General features: G+C 36.3%; 1 protein-coding gene across 29 annotated transcripts in view; it reads right to left on the bottom strand.

Annotated features, from left to right (window-relative positions):
- Nrxn1 (neurexin 1) overlaps positions 1–19,938 on the bottom strand; it is a 1,060,385-nt gene that overhangs the window by 146,630 nt on the left and 893,817 nt on the right. For all 29 annotated transcript variants that reach the window (XM_036170770.1, XM_036170774.1, XM_036170788.1 and 26 more), the window contains one exon: positions 19,237–19,408. In XM_036170770.1, coding sequence (XP_036026663.1) covers positions 19,237–19,408 — 172 coding nt within the window. The remainder of the gene's footprint in view (positions 1–19,236; positions 19,409–19,938) is intronic.

Here is a 19,938-nt window from a genome sequence, read left to right as displayed (position 1 = left end):
CACATACTTAGGGTAAAGTTTGCTTTACATTGGGCACAGTAAGAAATTAATCTATAATAAATGTGTTAGTTTAAATGTAATTGACTCCCATAAGCTCATAGGGAGTGGCATTATTAGGATGTGTGGCTTCGTTGGAGTAGGTATGGCCTTTTTTGGAGGAAGTGTGTCATTGTGGAGGTGGGCTTTGAGGTCTCATACATGCTCAAGCCACACCCAGTATCCCAGTTCACTTCTTGCTGCCTGCGCAAGATGTAGGACTCTCAGCTACCACTCCAGCACCATGTCTGCCTGCATGCCACCATGTCCTACCTTGATGATAATGGACAAAAGCCCCAATTAAATGTTTTCCTTTATAAAAGTTGCCGTGGTCATGGTGTCTCTTGATAGCAATACAAACCCTAACTAAGACAGTAACTAATGATGAGATGGGATGATTATAACCAAATATCCCAATCAAGGTGCTAGCATCACTACTCTCGCACTTTGTTGCCCTCATTAAGAACTGGGGCCATCTGAACACTAGCTCTGCCATACCACCATGCTAAATTTGGTTATCTTAATGTTCTTGGGTGACTAACAAATGAGTAGTTATTGATGTGCTGGAAAAGGGGATGACTCAAATTTGAGATAGAAAGAGCCACATGGGAAGATTTCTCCACATTACTCAGACTGGTGAAAGGTGTAAAACTTATGAATTATTTATTTCTGGGGATTTCTATTTAATGTTTTCAGACTAAAGTTGACTGTTGGTAACGCAGCTACAGAATACATAACCGCAATAAAGAGGGAATACTGTATACACGTGCTTAGAGAGACTGGCATTTATAACACTAAACTATTTTATTTAACAACAGGGAGGAGTTTTTGTTTTGTATTTGCAATCTATTTGGTTTTAACTAATTACAACTTGTTTCAAAATAATAGCTATTAAATTTCAAACAACCTCATGAGGTATGTATGTATTATTATTATGTTCATAGAGAACATTTTAAAGTACAGTAATTAATACCTGAATTGGGATCAAAACCCAAATAATGGGGTCTTGACCATTCTGTCTTAACTGTTACAATATCTCAACTTTAATCTTGTTTTAAGCCTGTACCATAGGTCTACCATTTGGTCATGTAGGCCATTGTCCCTACTTCTTAGAGCAATTTTGGTGTTTAGAAGTGGATATGAGTTGGACCTGGTACATAATTATTTGCATCTACACAAACAATAACAAGCTTTGGGAAATGGCATTATTAAAAAGCATGTTGTAAATCAAAAGGAGCTCAGGATAGCCTTCAAGGATTTGAAGTGAAGTAGCAAACATTAGTTACAGATTTGCTGTGTATCTCACTGGTAGAGAACCTCTCTGGCACACAAAGTCTCTGGTTTTAATTCCCCAGCATGTAAAAAATAAATGACAATAATTGGTATTACAACTCCCATATTTAAAAAAATTAGGAATAAAACCCCCACAAATTGTTTTATCTCAACCCCAACTCCAGGCACTTCCTGAAAATGCATAGGCTATTCCAACTAGGGAAGCAGGTAGGCTAATTATAGATCTCCACCTTTCCCTCCTCTCTTCCAAATCCCCCCAGTCTCCTTCCCAGCTTTGTATCATACCATCTGCCACCAGTCCTCCCCCACTGCCCCTGCCTCCAGTCGATCACACAGATTCTCCCTCCAAACTTCCTTCTTTCCACTCATTGCTTTACACCAGGCCCAACTTCAACAGGCATTTCCTAGGAACCCAAAGTCTACTCTGGTCAGCTTTGCAGGTAGGCTAATTGTAGATCTTTCCTTCTCCCTCCATCCCTACAAGTCCTATTCCCTAGTCTCATTTCCTATAGAAGACCACTTCCTGCAGCCCTTCCTCAATCTCTGCCCCCATTCCCAAGGACTAAGCTAATCCTAATGGAGCATACTACTTTCCTCCCTTCTGTGGACACCCCCTTGACACTATCCCTCCTACCCATCCACATTCCTATATGTCAGCTCCCAATACTGAAAAACACATTTTACCTGAAACCCCTAGTGACCATACCTTTCAGGATTCCAAAAGAACTACCAATATCACACAGCCACCCACCCCTCCTAAGAACCATGGAGGGCAGCAGAAATGGGGGCGGGGTGGGGGGGAGACACACATCCAACAAAGGAACGGAACAAGAGGCTACAAACATCTGGAATTGTAATTTTTACAAACCCAGATGCCTAGACACCAGTAAACACAATCAGTAATGGGCAGGACAATAGGTCTCCCCAAGAGCCCAGAAACCCTACTACAGCAGATCCTGAGTGTTACAACATAGAACATAGGTGAAGCACAAGACAAAGACTTTAAATAGTCTATATATGTATGATAGAGAGCCTTAAAGAGAAAATGAATATATGAGAACACAAACAGTGGAAGGAAAGAAATTAAAAAAAAATCTATTCAAGACCTGAAAGTGGAAACAGAATCAATAAATAAAACCCAAACTGAGAGTAATATGGAAATGAAAATTCAGGAAGTTGAACAGGAATCTCAGAGGCTACCCTCACCAACAGAGTCCAAGAAATGGAAGAGAGACTCTCAGGCACTGGAGACAAGAGACACTTCTGTCAGAAAAAAAAAAAAAAAGTTCAATCTAAACACGATCCTGGCACAAAACTTCCAGAAGTGTTGGAAATTATGAAAAGACAAATTGAAGAACATTAAGAATAGAGGAAGGAGAAGAAACTCAAGGTAAATACACAGCAAATATTTTCAATGAAATCCTAGCAGTGGGACCAGGCTCTTCCCTGGCGCATGAGCTGGCCTTTTGGAACCTATTCCCTATGGTGGGATGCCTTACTCAGTCTTGATGCAGCAGGGAGGAGATTGATTCTACCTATACTTGATATGCCATGCTTTGTTGACTCCAATGGGAGGCTTTACCCTTCCTGAGGAGTGGATGGAGATGTATCAAGGAGGGGAGGGGAGGGAATGGGAGGAAAGGATGGAGGGGAAACTGTGGTTGATATGTAAAATAAATAAAAAAATACTTAAAAATCATAGAACAAATTACCCTAACATGAAGGAGATACTAATCAATTCACAAGAAGTATAAAGAAAAAAAAATAAGCTTACTGCACAAGAAAAGAAAGTCCCCTTAGTACATAATAAACATAACGTTAAGTGTACTGAATGCAGAAAGGATACCAAAAGATAAGAGCAAAAGACCGAGGAACATACAAAGCCAGACCTGTTAGAATAGCACCTGACTCCCTGTGCAAACATTAGCCAGAAAGGCCTGGATAGATTGTCTACAGATTCTAAGCGACCACAGATGCCAGCCCAGACTACTATACCCAGAAAAACTTTAAATAAGAATAGATAGAGAAAAGAAGATATGCCATGGGGGAAAAACAATAACAAAACAAAAAACAAATTTAAACAATATCTATTAACCAATCCAGCCCTATAAAAGGGGCTAGAAGAAAAACTCCAACCTAAAGAGGTTAACCACACCCAAGAAAAATCCCAAACCATCAAATCGAAATACAACACACACACACACACACACACACACACACACTCACTCACACACAATGAATGAATGAATGAATGAATGAATGAATGAATGAATAAATAAATAAATAAATAAATAAATAAATAAATAGGGCCTCACATCCACAATCACCACTAAAACAACAAGAAAATTGCAGGAAACAACAAATACCACTCATTGATATTTCTCAACATCAATGTCAATTCTTCATTCAAAAGACACAGAATAACAGAATGGATGTGAATAAAGGATCCTTCTGCTGCTGCATCCAAAAAACCATACCTTAACATCAGGGATAGACATCACCTCACAGTAAAAGGATGGTGGAGAGATTCCAAATGGACCTAAGAAAAAAGTCATTTCAATATCTGACAAAACAGACTTCAAACCAAAACTCATCAGAAGAGGTAGGGAGGGACACTACATACTCATCCATGGAAAATCCCCTGAGAGGATATTATTGCAAGGCTTAACATCTATGTACCAAACACAAGGGCACCCAAGTTCATAAAAGAAATGCCACTATAGCTTAAATCACATGTCAACCCTTACACGCTCACAAAGGGAGACCCCAATATCTCTCTCTTACAAAGAGACAGGTCATCTAGACAAAAACTAGACAAATTCTGGAGCTAATTGAAAACAACCCAGCTACTACCCAGGCCCAGAACCAGGATCATGTGGTAGCTCACCCCCAACACCCACCTCATCTATGAACTGTTGGAGCAAATGAAGGGGCCAGTTCTGTAGATCCAGAGCAACAGGATCTCCAGGACACAAGACAAGAATAGTATATCGAAGAGGAACCTCAGTAAGAGCCCACAATCCATAGTGTAGCATAAACCAGAGGCCTTGAACCAGACCAATGCCTCACTTCAATGAACACTTACAAGTAAAGATGTGTGGATTAAAGGGTACATTGTGTGACTCATTGGGCTACATTACAGCTTCCATGATGAGATTTTTATTATTAGTTGTTGTTTTGTTTTGGGGGGGTTTGTTTTGTTTTTTGGTGGGGGCATGTTGCAAAGGCAGAGGGCAGAAATAATGAGATGGGAAGTGAGTGGGATCAGGATGCACGATGTGAAATCCACCAGGAATCAATAAAAAAATTAAGACACACGAACAAACAAACAAACAGATATTTACAGAACATTTCATACAAATATAAAAGAATATCCCTCTTCTCAGCACTTCATGGAACTTTCTCCAAAACTGACCACATATTAGGAAACAAAGCAATTTTCAATAGACATAAGGAAATTGAAATAACAATCTGCATCTTATTTGACCTCCACACATTAAAACTGGATAGCAGCACAGAAACAATGAAAAGCTTACAAATTCATGGACACTGAACAATTACTACTGAATGAAAAAATGAGTCAACACAAAAATTAAGAAAGAAATTAAAGATTTCCTAGAATTTAGTGAATATATATATCTTATCCAAACTTATGGGACACAACGTAGGAGGTTCTAAAAGGCAAAGACAATGAACTAAGTGCTAACAAAAACTTCTTTCTTGGGAGATTTAATACTAGTAACTTAATAGCACACCTGAGAGCTCTAGAAGAAAAAGAAGAAAGCACACCCAAAAGGAGTAGACAGCAAGAAATAGTAGAAATCAGGAAAGAAATCAATAAAATAAACAACAACAACAACAACAAAATACACTAAGAAGCATTAAAGAAGAAAGGATTGTTTCTTTGAGAAAATCAATAACATTGACAAACTTTTATCCAAATTAACTAAAAAAAAATGGAGACAGAATATCCAAATGAATTGAATTAGAAATGAAAAGACAACAGACTCTGGAAACCCAGAGAATTGTAAGGATATACTTTAAAAACTTTTACTCTACCATATGGAAAATCTAAAAGAAACGGATTTTCTTAATACATACCACTTACCAAAGTCAAATCAAGATCAGATAAGCAATTTAAAAAGACCTATAGCCTCTAGTGAAATAGAAACAGCAATAAAAAGACTTTCAACCAAAAAAGCCCAGGGCCAGATGATTTTTGCACAGAATTTTACCATACTTTGAAAGAAGTGTTCTAGTCAGACTTTCTTTGGACTGCCAGCTCCCAAATAATGACACAGACTTTTTATTAAGTATGAAAGCTTGGCCTTAGATCAGGCTTGCTACCAACTAGCTCTTATAACTTAAAATAACCAGTTTATATCAATCTACTTTCTACCACATGGATTGTTACCTCTCCTCCGTACTGTGTATCTGACTTCCTTTGTTTCTGGCTAGTGAAATCCACTGGCTCAAATTCTTTCCCTGAGTTCCTCTCTCTCCCCAGAAATCCTGCCTATCCTCTTCTGCTTAGATATTAGCTATTCAGCTCTTTATTAAATGAATCAGAAGGTGCCTTAGGCAAGTTTGGTAAAACAGTGAGACATCTTTATATGGTGTGATCAATTATTCTGCAGTATTTCTCCTTTTTATGTCTAAACAAAAAAGGAAAGGTTTAAATTCTAACACAATAGAAATAAATACAATAATTATCAAGTAAGAATTACATTCACAATGTCCAGTCCATTTATATTTGGTTAATTGGAGAAAGTACTTTATTATCTATCTTATCTTAGTGAGTCTACAGTTTTATACCTAAACCACTTTTTATCATAACTTGCATTATCATCTAAAAACATCTTTTTAGACTTAAAACATTTTCATAAATAAACAATGTAACCTTTTATGTCCCTCAACCATTATAAATTTGACATCTCTTTTGTGTTTCTTTTTTGAAGTTGGTGACAAAGAAAATGGTAAAATTATGATTAGTTTTCATTAGATACTTGAGAAGGATAAAATATTACCTGAGAAAACAGAACATGCAGAGCAAGCAACTTCCAAAACTATGGAAATGAGTTGGCTGTCTGGACATCCATAAAATGTATAGGCTGGTTTAACTTAGTAGATTTTTCTACTGCTATCTAATGTCTCTCAGTAGCTTTTGCTTTTTGCTAATAAAGCACTGTGTAAGTCCAAACGTCATATATTATATTTCCCATCCTTACATGTTATTCTTTTCATGTTACTTTACTCTCTTTAAACACACGATTTTATTATTTTTAACTATTTTTTCTATGACTATCTTTACCCATCTTATTTTCTTTCTTCAGCACCTAAGTACATTTTTTTTAAGTATACTGTACCTGTTCACAGGGTTTTTTTTTTTCCTCATTCTGGACCTGGCTTTCTGTGGGCTGTGGCTCCAGAAAAATGTTGCAAGGCCCTTCTGTGCATGTTTAGGCTCCTTTTGAAGCTCTTGTTAGCACAAGCACTGACAGCTGGCCCCGCCCACCTTGGGTCCATGAGAGGGAGTCTTAGGCCTGCAGGCACTGGCTGGGAGCTGTGTTTATCTGCCTCAGCTCTGGGAAGTTGCTGCACCACTGCTGCAACCAGCATTTCTATCTAGTGTTCCACAGAGCAGCACAGCAGCTGCTCATAGGTCCTACACATGGATATATGTGCCTCCACATTGGAAGCCAAAAGTAGTCAGACTTTATGTGGACTGCCAGCTCCCAAATGACACAGACACTTTTTATTAGCTGCAGCTTGTTCCCAAGTCACTTCTATAACTTAAATTAATCTGTTTGAAATTAATCTACCAAATGGCTTGTTACCTTCCCTCCATACTATATATCCTACTTCCTCTGCTTCTGGATAGTGAAATCCTCTGTGCTAGATTCTTTCCCTGAGTTCCTCTCTCTTTCCTTTGAAGTCCCACCTATCCCCTCCTGGCTAGCCATTGGCTGTTCAGCTCTTTATTAAACCAATCAGAAGGTGCTTTAGGCAGGTTTGGTAAAACAGTGACACATCTTCAAATCAAATATCCTACAACAAAGAGTTAATTCCAAAGTCGTTAAGTTAGTTCACAAAGAGAGAAAAGGAACACTGACCAGTTCATTTTATAAGGCCACAATTACTCTGATACCCAAACTAAATAAAGAACCAACAAAGAGAGAGAATTAAAGACCAATTTCCCTCATGAACATAGGTGCAAAAATTCTCAATTAAATATTTTCAAAACAAATCCAAGAACACATAAAAAATATCATCCACAACTATCAAGTAGACTTCTTTTCAGTAATTCAGGAATGGTTCAATGAATGCAAATCTATAAATGCAGTCTACCATATAAACAAATTGAAAAAAAAAAACCTAAAAAATCACCTCATTAAATGACTAAAAGGCCTTTGACAAAATCCAACACCTTTAAAAAGAAAAAGAGTACTGAAGAGATTAGGGATACATGGAACATAAATAACTCAACATAATAAAAGCAAGACTGTAGCCAACATCAACTTAAATGGAGAGAAACTCAAAGCATTCCACTAAAATCAGAAACAAGAGAAAGCTGTCTATACTCTCCATATCTACTCAATATAGTACTTCAAGTCTTAGCTAGAGCAATAAAACAACTGAGAGAATTCAAGAGGATACAATTGGAAAGGAAAATGTCAAAGTATATTTAATTTCAGATTATAAGATAAAATACATAAGTAACTCTAAAACAATCAGAAAACTATAACTTATAAATACTTTTAGCAAATCATCTGGATACAAAATTAACACACCCAAATCAGTAGAACTCATATGATCAGATGACAGATGAACTGAGAAAGAAATCAGGGAAACAATACCTTTTACAATCAATACAAATTAGAGATACTATCTTGGGGTAACTCCAACCAAGCAAGTAAAAGACTTGTATAATTAAAAAAAAACTGTATGATTGAAGAAATAAACTGAAGAAGAATTGAGAAGATGGAAAAATCTCCCATGCTCATGAATTAGTAGAATTAATAAAGCAAAAATGGCTACCCTACAAAAGCTATCTACAGATTCAACACAACTGAAATTACAACAAAATTCTTCACCAATTAGAAAGAACAATTTTCAGCTTCATATGGAAACACACACACACACACACACACACACACATACAAACACACACACCACAGTAAAGCAAGAACAATCCTGAATAATAAAAGACCTGAGTTGGTATCACCATCCCCTATTTCAAGCTATACTACAGAGGTATCATAATAAAAACAGCATGGTATTATCATTCAGACAAAGTATCAACCTACAGAATGAGAGAAGAGTTTTGCCAACTACACATCTGATAGAGGACTAATATCCAAAATACATAAATAACTCAAAAAACTAACTATCAAGAAAACAAATAACCCAATTAAAATAATGTTACAGATCTATTCAGAGAATTTCAAACTCATATGGTTGAGAAACACTTAAAGAAATGTTCAGCATCCTTAGCCATCAAGGAAATTCAAGTTAAAGCTACTTTGAGAGTTCATTGTACACCCATAAGAATGACTAAGATTAATAAAATGTGACAGCTAGTGCTGGGAAGGATGTAGTGGCAGTGCAAATTTATACAGTCACTATGGAAATCAATATGGTGGTTCCTCAGAAGGTGGGAATCAAGCCAACTCAAGATCCAGCTATATCACTGTTGGGCATTGTACTGGATAGTTTTATGTCAACTTGACATGATCTAATGTCATCTGAAAGTAAAAAATGTCCATTAAGGGAATGTCTTCATAAGATAGGGCTGCAGATAAGCCTGTGGGCCTTAATTAGTGATTGATGGGAGACAGTCCAGCCCATTGTGATCCTGCAGTCTATAAAAAATCAGGCTGAGCAAGTTATGAGTAGCAAACCAGTAAGCAGCACTCCTCCATGGCCTCTGCATCAGCTCCTGCTTTCAGGTTCCTGCCCTGTTTTAGTTCCTGTTCTGGATTCCCTCAATGATGGACTCCAATGTGATATTGTAAGCCTCTTTTTAAATCAAAATGGAATACTAATAAATTTTGCTATGTAATGACTCTGTGAGTGTTAATGAACTAATTTAAGTCACTATACCTATATTGTAATGCACAATATGTAGAAAAATGCCAATTCACTGTTGTAGAACCTAGGTCAGGTGAGGATTTAAAGGGTTCTACAGATATCAAGGATGTAGGGTGAGCTCTGTTCCCTCTTCACTCAATTCCAGTACCACTATTTTTTTTAATACTGAGTCAACTTAGTGGACTTATACTTCTATGTAAACTTCATTTCTGTAAAGCACAGCCACCATCTCATTGTGGCCATTCTGTCTCTCATTTCAGCCAAGCCACCTGTGCATTTTAAAAGCCTCATTTGTTTGTTTCTCCTCTAAACAGACAATGTACTCTGTCCAAATCTTCTGCCACCCTAAGCAATAAAAATAATAAATGAGAGAACTGAAGGCTCCACTCGGAGTTTTAAGATGCTCCAGCAAAGGTGACCCTGAAGAATTACCATGGTGTGTTATCAATTAGTTGACATTATCTAGAAAAATGAGGCAGAATGTTCCTCTGTTCTGCCTAGTTTTATATCTCATAATTCTAGTTGAAATTGTTCATTGCAAATGCATATGGTGATATTCTGGATGGACTCATGCTCAGTCTACTCTGTCCTGGATTCTCAATGGCCACTTTAAATCTCTTGGCCACCAGTGGAGATAATGTGCTCAAGATGACAAATTACTTCAATAAAAGTTAGCGTAAGGAAAGTTAAGTCGTAGATTCCCAGGGTTGGGAATATTAAGTTGTTATTAAATTCAGGCACATTTACAAAGCCAAAAACAAAACAGACTTGAAAATGCATAAGATGAAATTCTGCCTCTGAGAACTATTCTATCCATGAGCCTAAATTTGACGTAAGATATTCATCACGATAATTTAATTTTAATATATGGCCTATTTAGAGGCTTCATATTTAAAGGTTTGCATATATATTATGTCATTCTGTATTAATTAAGAAAACTGTATAATATTATGCAACATCTTTGGATTGTTACAAAATTGGGTTTTTATTCTATAATAATAAAAATACTTTTCTAATAACATAATGCACATGTGCATATATAGATTATTTGCAACAGATACATATGATTTATTACTTCCATAAAGACATGAAGTTCTATCATTCAAAATTTTTTCTGGAAAAAGTAATATAAAGATAAGTGAGCAAAATATATTTTTAGGTGGCAATCACCTCTAAACTTGTACATTAATAGGAACTTGTAAGTGATAAGTAATGAGAGTTTGATGTGCTGTTCATTCATTGCCCTAATTTAAGAAAATCTTTAGCAAATCTCAAATCCAATAAATTTACATGACTATCATCTGTTAATTTACCAGGTTTTATTTTTTCTATTTTTTTATTTATTCATTTATATATTTATTTATTTATTGTGGGTATAGGGTGTGTGTGTGTGTGTGTGTGTGTGTGTGTGTGTGAGAGAGAGAGAGAGAGAGAGAGAGAGAGAGAGAGAGAGAGAGAGAGAGAGAGAGAGAGAGAAGTGTCAATATGCATGTGGTGGTCAGAAGACAACTTTTCAGGCGGGGCCAGGAGTAATCTGTTCGACCTTTCCACCCTATTTTTGAAGTCAGCTGTTGCACAGCATGGTCAGGCTCCCTGCCAGTTCACCTATGTTTTCCATCCATGTCGTGGTAAGAATGCAAGAAGACTGGGTTACAGGTGTGAGTCCTACATCTAGTCTGAGTTCTGGGATGGGACAGCCACCAGTCTTTAGGGTAGTGTAGCAAGTACCTTTACCTGCTGAGCCTGCTCATAAGCCATGTTTTACAAGTTGTTAAAGTGTTTTATTCTGGAATCTAATCTACAGCCCACAGCACAATCATCTCTTATGTCTCAGCCCCTTCAGATCTGCCTTTCTTTGTCATTCACATATTTGGCCCTTTTGAAAATACTGGCCATTATTTGTGCTGCCAAGTTTTACGTCAGCTTGATACAAGTTAGATGATTTGGGAAGAAGGAATCTTAATTTGGAAAAATGCCTCCACCAGACTGGACTGTGAGCAAACCTGTGGTATATATTTTTGATTGATGATGGATGTGAGAGGGCTCAGCTCACTGTGGGCAGTGCCACCCCTGGGCTGGTGGTCTTGAGAGCTGTAAGAATGCAGGCTGAGCAACCCCAGAGGAGTAAGATGTAAGTGGAAGTCCTTCTTGGCTTCTGCTCCAATTCCTGCCTAGGCTTGCTGCCCTGACTTCCTTTAGTGAGAGACTATGATGGAGAACTGCAATTCAAAATAGACCCTTCCCTACACAAGTTGCCTTTGGCCATGGAGCTTTATCACAGCAACAGGAAGCAAACAAGGCATGATTAGACTGAGACCAAAGATTTTTGTGTATAATATCAAGGATGCCAAAGAAGTGAATTATATTAGCAAGTACATGAGGCAATTATTTCATTTCATATTGTACATATCAGTACCCTCATGGGAAAGGGTAGCATCGTTACTGTGTTTATTTTTAAAGAGAAATTTTTCTAAAATTAAATAACAGAAGTTACTCTCTTTTATAAGAAAGGAGTATGATTCCATGTGAGTAAAGGATATACCAAGAAGGTGAAGTCATTAGTAAAAGGTTATTATTAGAAGGTTTAAAAACAGTGGCTGCATTCCACTGAGGACACACTCATATTTTCCTTTGAATTATCAGAATCTACAAAAATCATCTGGAACAAAGGTGGCAGTTCCTAGGCAAATGTACTCAAGGTTGATGTTGAGAGGCAAGTTTGAAGAGTCATGTGCAAAATTTAGAGTGTAATACAAATACATGTGTAATTTTTCTAAAGATATTGTAATCTGCTTCATTAGAGTTTCTTTATAGGCAGAAACTCTTAGCAGGTTCAGAAATATTGATCTATATAATGTCTATAAGCAAAGATAGTTACTTAACTTGTATGCTTTACATAGGTCCTTCTCATTAGTGAAGAAAATTTTTAATCATTTTATGCTCTGCCATCTCTTGACCAGGATTTACTAGTCACAATGTGATATTTAATGCCCACATATTTTTTAAGTCATAGAGTAAGGAAGTAAGTACGCTTCAGCCTCCTGAGTGCTGAGATTACTGGTATGAGTCACCCCATCTAGTGAGGTCTTCAGGCATTTATATTGGTAGGGACAAACTTGTATCCACCAACCATTGTTTATAATCAGCAGGCAGATTCACCAATCTACTGAAGTCTCTGGTGAAAAGCTGTTAAATGTAATTTGTCAACATCTTCAGCTACTTTATTCAAAATCATGACAAGGCAATGCTCCAATTTCACATAAGTAAATCATGAATGCAATCCTAACACCACTTTATCATACTAAGAATTTAAATTGTCAAATAAAGTACACATGGAAAACTTGAAAATAAAAGAAGAAGTTTAATAGGATTCCTGTCAGAAGAATGTCATTTGTAGGTTATAAGATTCACTTTCCTTAGCAAAAATTTATGGATGTAGTGATAATGAATATTGTTTTATATTGGTTGGTTCCTAAGAAATAGAATATAAGCATTTCAAGATAAAGAGGTGACAGGACCTGCCTGTACTGAATCCACCAGGTTTAAATGAATTCCCAGGGGTGCCTTGATCCTGGAGGACATGGGAATGGAGGGGAGGGGCTTGGGGAAAGATGGGGGTGGGGGCTGGAGGGGGGAGGACAGGGAAACCCATGGCTGATGTATAAAATTTTAAAACACATAATAATAAAGAAAAAAATTTAAAAAAAGGTTTCATGGAAAGAATAATACTCATTAAATGTTTCAAAATTTACTTAATTCTTTTCGTGAGCTCAACTTAAATTTGGCTTCAAATATCAATTGAAATTGAATCAGGAATGGCATCTTATTTTATTGGGCTTTCTTGAGATCTTATGATATATTATCTTCATGTCTCCATTGTAAAACTGATTAAAGTGGGAGGATTAAATTAGTAGAATAAATAGAAAAGACTTTAAATTTATATGTGCAGGCACTATTCACAAAGACATCCAGTAAGAAATAATAATACATATCTGAAAAATATAACTATTTAGGCTATTTAAGCTCAGTCCACAATAAAGAATTATCAATACAATTTGTTTTCTAGGATAAAGAATAATTATGTTTTGAAAATACAAGGAAATGTCCTGCTGGGGGCCATCACATTTCTGAATTGTCTTTGACAATGAGTAAGTTAGGCTTGTGAAAATCTGGCCCAAGTACAACAGAATACAATACTGCTCAGAGGCAGGTAGTGGTTACTGAGGAGAAGACCTTTTGCAGAGGTCATGGACAGATCTAAGTGTCCTATATTAGAACACAGCATATATTCCTATAGTGGGGACTGAGTAGAAGACCTTTTATAGAGGCCACAGACAGATCTAAGTGTCCTATATTAGCACACAGCAAGTGTTCCTGTCAATATACAGCAAGGATGAAACAAAAAGGGGAACTCACAGACACACTACAAGACCTCAATCTTTCTTATAATTCTTTTTTTTTTTTTAAGTCAAGACAGGGTTTCTCTGTGTAGCTTTAGATTCTGTCCTGGATCTCACTTTGTAGATCAGGCTGGAATCGAACTCAGAGAGATCTGCCTGGCTCTGCCTCCTGAGTGCTAGGATTAAAGGCGTGCGCCACCACTGCCTGGCAAGACCTCAATCTTTCAAATGGAGTTCAGCATTGTTGACATAATATCCATCACTTCTGTTGTTCTACAGAGACTAATGGCTTCAGAAACAACTACATGATCTATGCTCTGCAGTGCATGCTCTCCAAATGAGTCCAAAACCCACCAAAACACCAGTGGAACTTCTCCATAAACAAATCAACAGCAAATTAGAACCAACTAGTATTTCCCAAAGCAGCAGGAAACTGAAAGATTAAAATATTCCAGGGCCTACCACGTGTACGAACAATTAAAATTCCTCAAAAATTCAATCTTCCTTGCATAGTCTTAGACATCTTTGACACTTAGCTGGTAAACTTTAGGGCAGTGTATTTAATATGTTTTTTAATAAAATGTTTATTATGCTTCAACATCAACGTCCTAGCAAAATTGAACACTGTGAAGAGAGGTATTTAACATTAAAAAAAAGTAGAGTTATAGCTACTTGTTCTTAGACTTCACAGAGAACCTAAGAGGAAGTGTAGAAAACTTATACCCATAGATGCTTAACTACGCAAAACACTGATGTACTGCAACAAATACTCTAAATATCCATAATTATATTTCAGTGAAAATTAACAAAAGCAAAGGGCAATGTTTTTCCACTGAATTTTTTTCTTTTTCTTTCTTCTTTCTTTCTTTTCTTTTTTTTTTTTTTTTTTTTGAGCTGAGGATCAAACCAAGGGCTTTGCACTTGCTAGGCAAGCACTCTACCACTGAGCTAAATCCCCAACCCCTCCCACTGAAATTTAATGTAGGTTCTAGAATCTGTTGACAACTGCTTAATCAAGTTTATGTAATTAACCAGAACATGGGACAAGTCTTTTGCTAAGACAGACTTTTTCTCCTCCAAGTCCTTAAAGATTATAATGTGCTAGTTCTAATTATCTATAATGATTTACCTAATTCAGTAATTAAGTTTTTCAAGTAAAGCTTAAAAATAATCAGTGCCTGCTAATGAATGCTACTGATTCAAAAAGTTAGTGTTAGCCAAGTACCTGTGGCTTTTGGAAGAAAGCTGCCCTCGTTCCTGTGTTACCATGTGATTCTCATAGTCTTTGTCTACACTTGTGTCACCAGAAATAGCAGAACTAGCATATGCACTAGGGGCAATCACAAAAGGCCTGAGCTCTAATGGCTGTTCCACTGCTACATCAAAGTCTTCACCCAGTGGTCTTTGTTATTTGAATGTCTGTCAACACACAAGAGTCAAGCTTGGACTTAGCTATTAACTAGGGGGGTGACCTACAGAAAATTAGTTGGCCTGTTCAAGGTCAAATTTGGTTATTTCAAAAAATCAAGAAACTGGAATAGAAGTGCTTGGAAATTTGTTTTCTCTTCTAACTACTATAATTGAAAATGAAGTAGACTTTCTTAATTACATCACACACAGCCCAAACATGACCTCAAAAAAAAAAAAAAAAAAAAAAAAAAAAAAAAAACCCAAAAACCTGTCATCAAACTTTTAACACTAAATAATGAACTGTCTTAAATAATCAATATATTAATGATGACACGAGTTAAAAAATGAGTACCCAATTCAACTAAATAAATGGGTTGCTTTTAAAGGCAAATGATGTTTGCCTTTCCCATGACTTGAAAGATTTTTATAAGATTTAGTCAATAAACCAAGGGTTAAATGTCTTGCTAAAACCTATAAGACTTGAAGTAAAGTAGATTGCTAGGAAAAAGTACATAAATTACCTCCATGCAGTCTTCCTTGGAGCTATTTCTCTTTCAAGTCCTTGTGTCCCTAAAGGATTGATTTTGTCATAGCCCTCCACCTTCAGATGCTCTTTTCTTTAAATTCCAATAGCACCTGAACTCCGCCCTGGTTTGACTTTGGTAGGTGCCCAATATCCTTGTCTCTAAGGCCAGCCAATCCAGCAATCAAGAACCTTGTTTATGCCTCACTCTCCCTTACCCCAGATTTCCAGTTCATTGCTGTCTGTTGCCTCCTCATGAAACACTGGAACATTAGAATGCTGAATGATATGAATAGTAAATGAGAGAGCAAGAGGCAGCAAATGTGAAGGAAATCAGGAGAAAGTATCAGAGGAGAAAAGAGAAAGAGAGAAGGGAGGGAAAAAAGAAGGGATAGGTAGAGGAAAAGGAAGCAAGGGAAAGGAAGGAGAGGAGACTGAAAAATGGAAACCTCTCTTCTTTCATTGTTCACTAGATCTTACAATACATTCTATCTAATCATGCATGCTTTTTGCTCATTCCTATTCCTTTCTCTTTAGCAAATGAGCTATTTAACAGTTTCATGAATATCTTTCAGTCTCCATCTCTGCCTGATAATTACACCCAAAAAATGCATACTTGGAAAGACCCAAATTTTATTCACTGTTTCTTACATTACTTCCTGAAAAATAATCTATCTTTCTTGCAATCTCTTGTGTTGCTTTTTGCTTCCGAATGTGTATTCTTAGTTAAATATTACATAGCCATCATATTATTGCATGTACTATCTTGAACAGCTAAAAATTGTCTTGTTGCCAAAGCATGATTCTAATACGTTCCTTGTATATAGTATACATTCTTTACACACTTATAGATACGCTAGATGTATTTATGTAAATTAATCTTTATAATGATATAAAAGGTATTTTCCACATACTATGATAGCAAATGAAGTCAGTTTTTTTTTTTTTTCAAAAGTAACTAATTTATTGGAATAATCTTGAGCTGAGGGCAACAAATTGATGCAAGGTTTTGTGGATTAACTTAAGAGGAGGAGGTCTATTTTTGATGAGAGAGAATATTTTGCTGCATAACTATAATTAGGAACAAATTAGAGATTAATGATGCATTATATTCTAGAGCCTTAACTGATATGCAATATGAAACAATTTTCTCAACTTTAACTGGTTTGCGAAAATATTATTTCTGTACTTTCTTTCATGCACAGAAAATAATGGAAAAGGGGTTTAATGTTCAGAAATTTCAATATTTATTCTTAAATGTGAATTGTTGGGTTGTAAGAATATTGCATTTCCTCCAAAAGAGCATAAAACCTACATCTACTAATTAGTTCCTCTATGAAAGCCTTCCAGACAATTACATGTAATGCCACTGCTCAATACTTTAGGTGCTTTTCATTAAAGGTATAGTGTCGCTACCAGATAAATTGCTTCATATAAAAGCACTTACCACAAAGCCCTATAATGGAAGGTTAAGTGCTAGCCTTAATTACTAATTTCAACCCTTATATTTTGCAGTGCAGGCACTTTAGACAGAAGCAAATGTAGTCTGTTGGTTCCATTCCTGCTTCTCTGATTATAGGATTTGCTGGTAAAAGCATTAGTCTAGTGGCTTTTCTAATGAATAATAACCTCCCTAAATTTTTAAAATAAAAAATAGCCAAACCACAAGCTGATATAAAAGATATATACTAGACCATGATATTGAACTCATATTTAAAAATCACTTTGTTCTAAAATCTTTAATCTTGATCACTCACACTTTGAAATTTATATCCAGCTTTTATGGCTTTGTTGCTTATAAAGGACCAAGAGAAAAGGTTGTTTGAACTTCTCGTGTCTTTCCCCCTCATCACATCATGCTAAAGTGTACACAGAGGGGATGAGTAGTGGACAATTAGGTGACACAGTGGTGAAGTCTCTGGGCTCTTTACAACATTAAGTTCTTATGTGCATAGTACATTTGGAATTTTATCATGTACAGCAGTTTCTCGGGTGTTTTTATACATATAATATACACGCATTTTTCATGAGTGCTGTAATATTTTCACATATCAGCCATTACATGTGTCTTTTGCAATAATAACTAGAACTTTGCTCACTCTTATTAATATTAATTAAAGTTCTCCTTAGTGAAAGGGCAACTAGAATACATGCCTAGATATAATAGATAGTAACTAGTATATCAACTATTAGACAATAATAGACAACTATTTCTAAATATTTGCTCCTTGATTACTATGCTTTATCAGCTTCTGATCTTTGAATATATTTGTAATATCTTTCTTCCTTTCCCTTCCTTCCTTCCTCCCTCCCTCCATGCCTACCCCTACTCTTATTTGAGACTTGGTCTTGCTATGTAGCCTTGGCTGTATTGGAATTCACTATGGAGACCAGGGTGCTCTTGATAGTTTCCAGAATACCAACTTGGTAAACCCTTACTGAACATTTACTACTTGTCAGTATTACAATAACTTCCAGACCCACTATTTATTTTCTTGACTTTACATTCTGTCATAAAGAAGTTATTTTTTTACATTTAATTAATCAAGTATTTGCAGAACAGAACAGATTAGGACTGAACTGCGAAAATAAAGAATGATATAATTCAGCAAACGCTCAGAAAAGTGTCAAGAAAGCTTCTTCAGTATGGGTTAGTTCCAGAAAAAAACTGGTGTTTAATGAATAAATTATTTAATTAATAATTAATTAATCAAATTATTTAAGAAGTGAATAATTCCAACAGAGCAGTTCCTTCTGCACTCATTCTTGTTACTAGTTATACTGTGCAAAATGTGAATTGGTTTTATTTTTATTTATACTATGTGATAAATTGTGTGGTGTACAAAGACAAAAGAACATTTTGCAGACCTCCACTGAGTTACACTGTCATCTCTGAGTCCCCATGAATCGCTATGGTTAGAAGAAAATGAAATGCACTCCCTTTACTCTTCACTGCAGATTTGGGGTAGAGTGTTTCTTACAATTGTGGATTTCTTGTCATCTCACTCCAGGCTGCAACTCTGCCTGCCTCCTGCTCTTCTTGCACATTTTATGAGTCTCTGTTGTGTGCCACTATCAAAGGAACAGCTTTATTTGTCTCTCAAAAAGAGTGTTATAATATTCTTTCCCTTGGATTTTAATTTTAACTGTTACTTTTGACAAAGCCTTTCCTTTATTCAAATGCAAAGATTCAGTAAAAAGCTTTGACACATTGTCCTTTTCATGTGTGCATTTTTCTGGTGCACTGATGCTCTAGATTTTGCAAACAGTAACGTGTGGCTTCAAGTTCATCTATAAAATGCCATTTGTACATGGTAGCAAGAACAGTTTAGGACAGCATTACATTGACATGACTCTAAAGTCTAATAAATACTTTATGGGTTCTCAGAAAAACCACAATTTGAAGAAACGGACGCAAACATTGCTTTGTTTTTCCAGTCGTTTTTCACAAAATTGTTCCCAGGTCCAAAAACACTTGCTTACCTGCAGGGTAGCGCTCGATGACTGGCCAGCTGTCCACCTGTAACGTGGCATTACCACCACTTCTGGTGAAACGCACGACATGGTATTTCCCATCATTAATGATTGCATTGGATTCTTCAATGGCGATGTCATCTGTCCCAACATTAAACTTAACTCCAATTTTTCCTTGGTGCTGTTAAGAAGAATAGGGATAAGGTCTTATTAAAGTAATTGATTATTCAACATTTGATAAAAAAAAAATTACATAGCAGGTGTTGTTCAAGAATATGCTTTGGACAACAGCTGCTTTCCTTGGATTTTTATTTATGAAAAATTGCACGCAATAGATTCAAGATCTTGACATTTGGGTAAATCTGAGACATCTCTTTCATGGGTAATTGATATTCTGAAAGACACACTTGCAAGGGAGTTGAACTGCCTTTTTCTTGGGGGCCGCCGCTGAGAAGGTGCACAGATGCTGGCATTAGAGCATGCACTCTAATGTTCTCAATTTATCTAATCTTCCAATTTCACAAGAAAAACAAGACTTGAAACCCTCCCTTATAATAATGAGTGAAACCAGAGAAACGAGATCTGTTTAGAGGCAAAAGACAGATGCGCACAATGCAAGACATCTTTGTAACAGGGATGGGCAGAGAAAAAGGCATTCCCTAAAATGATTTTCTTAGTCATTAGTTATCAGACCATCTAGATGTTAGCAAC

The sequence above is a fragment of the Onychomys torridus genome, chromosome 21 (assembly GCF_903995425.1).
Source record: "Onychomys torridus chromosome 21, mOncTor1.1, whole genome shotgun sequence".
NCBI classification, from domain to species: Eukaryota; Metazoa; Chordata; class Mammalia; order Rodentia; family Cricetidae; genus Onychomys; species Onychomys torridus.
Note: the sequence above shows the minus strand (reverse complement) of the source record. Positions and strands in the feature narration are given on the sequence as shown.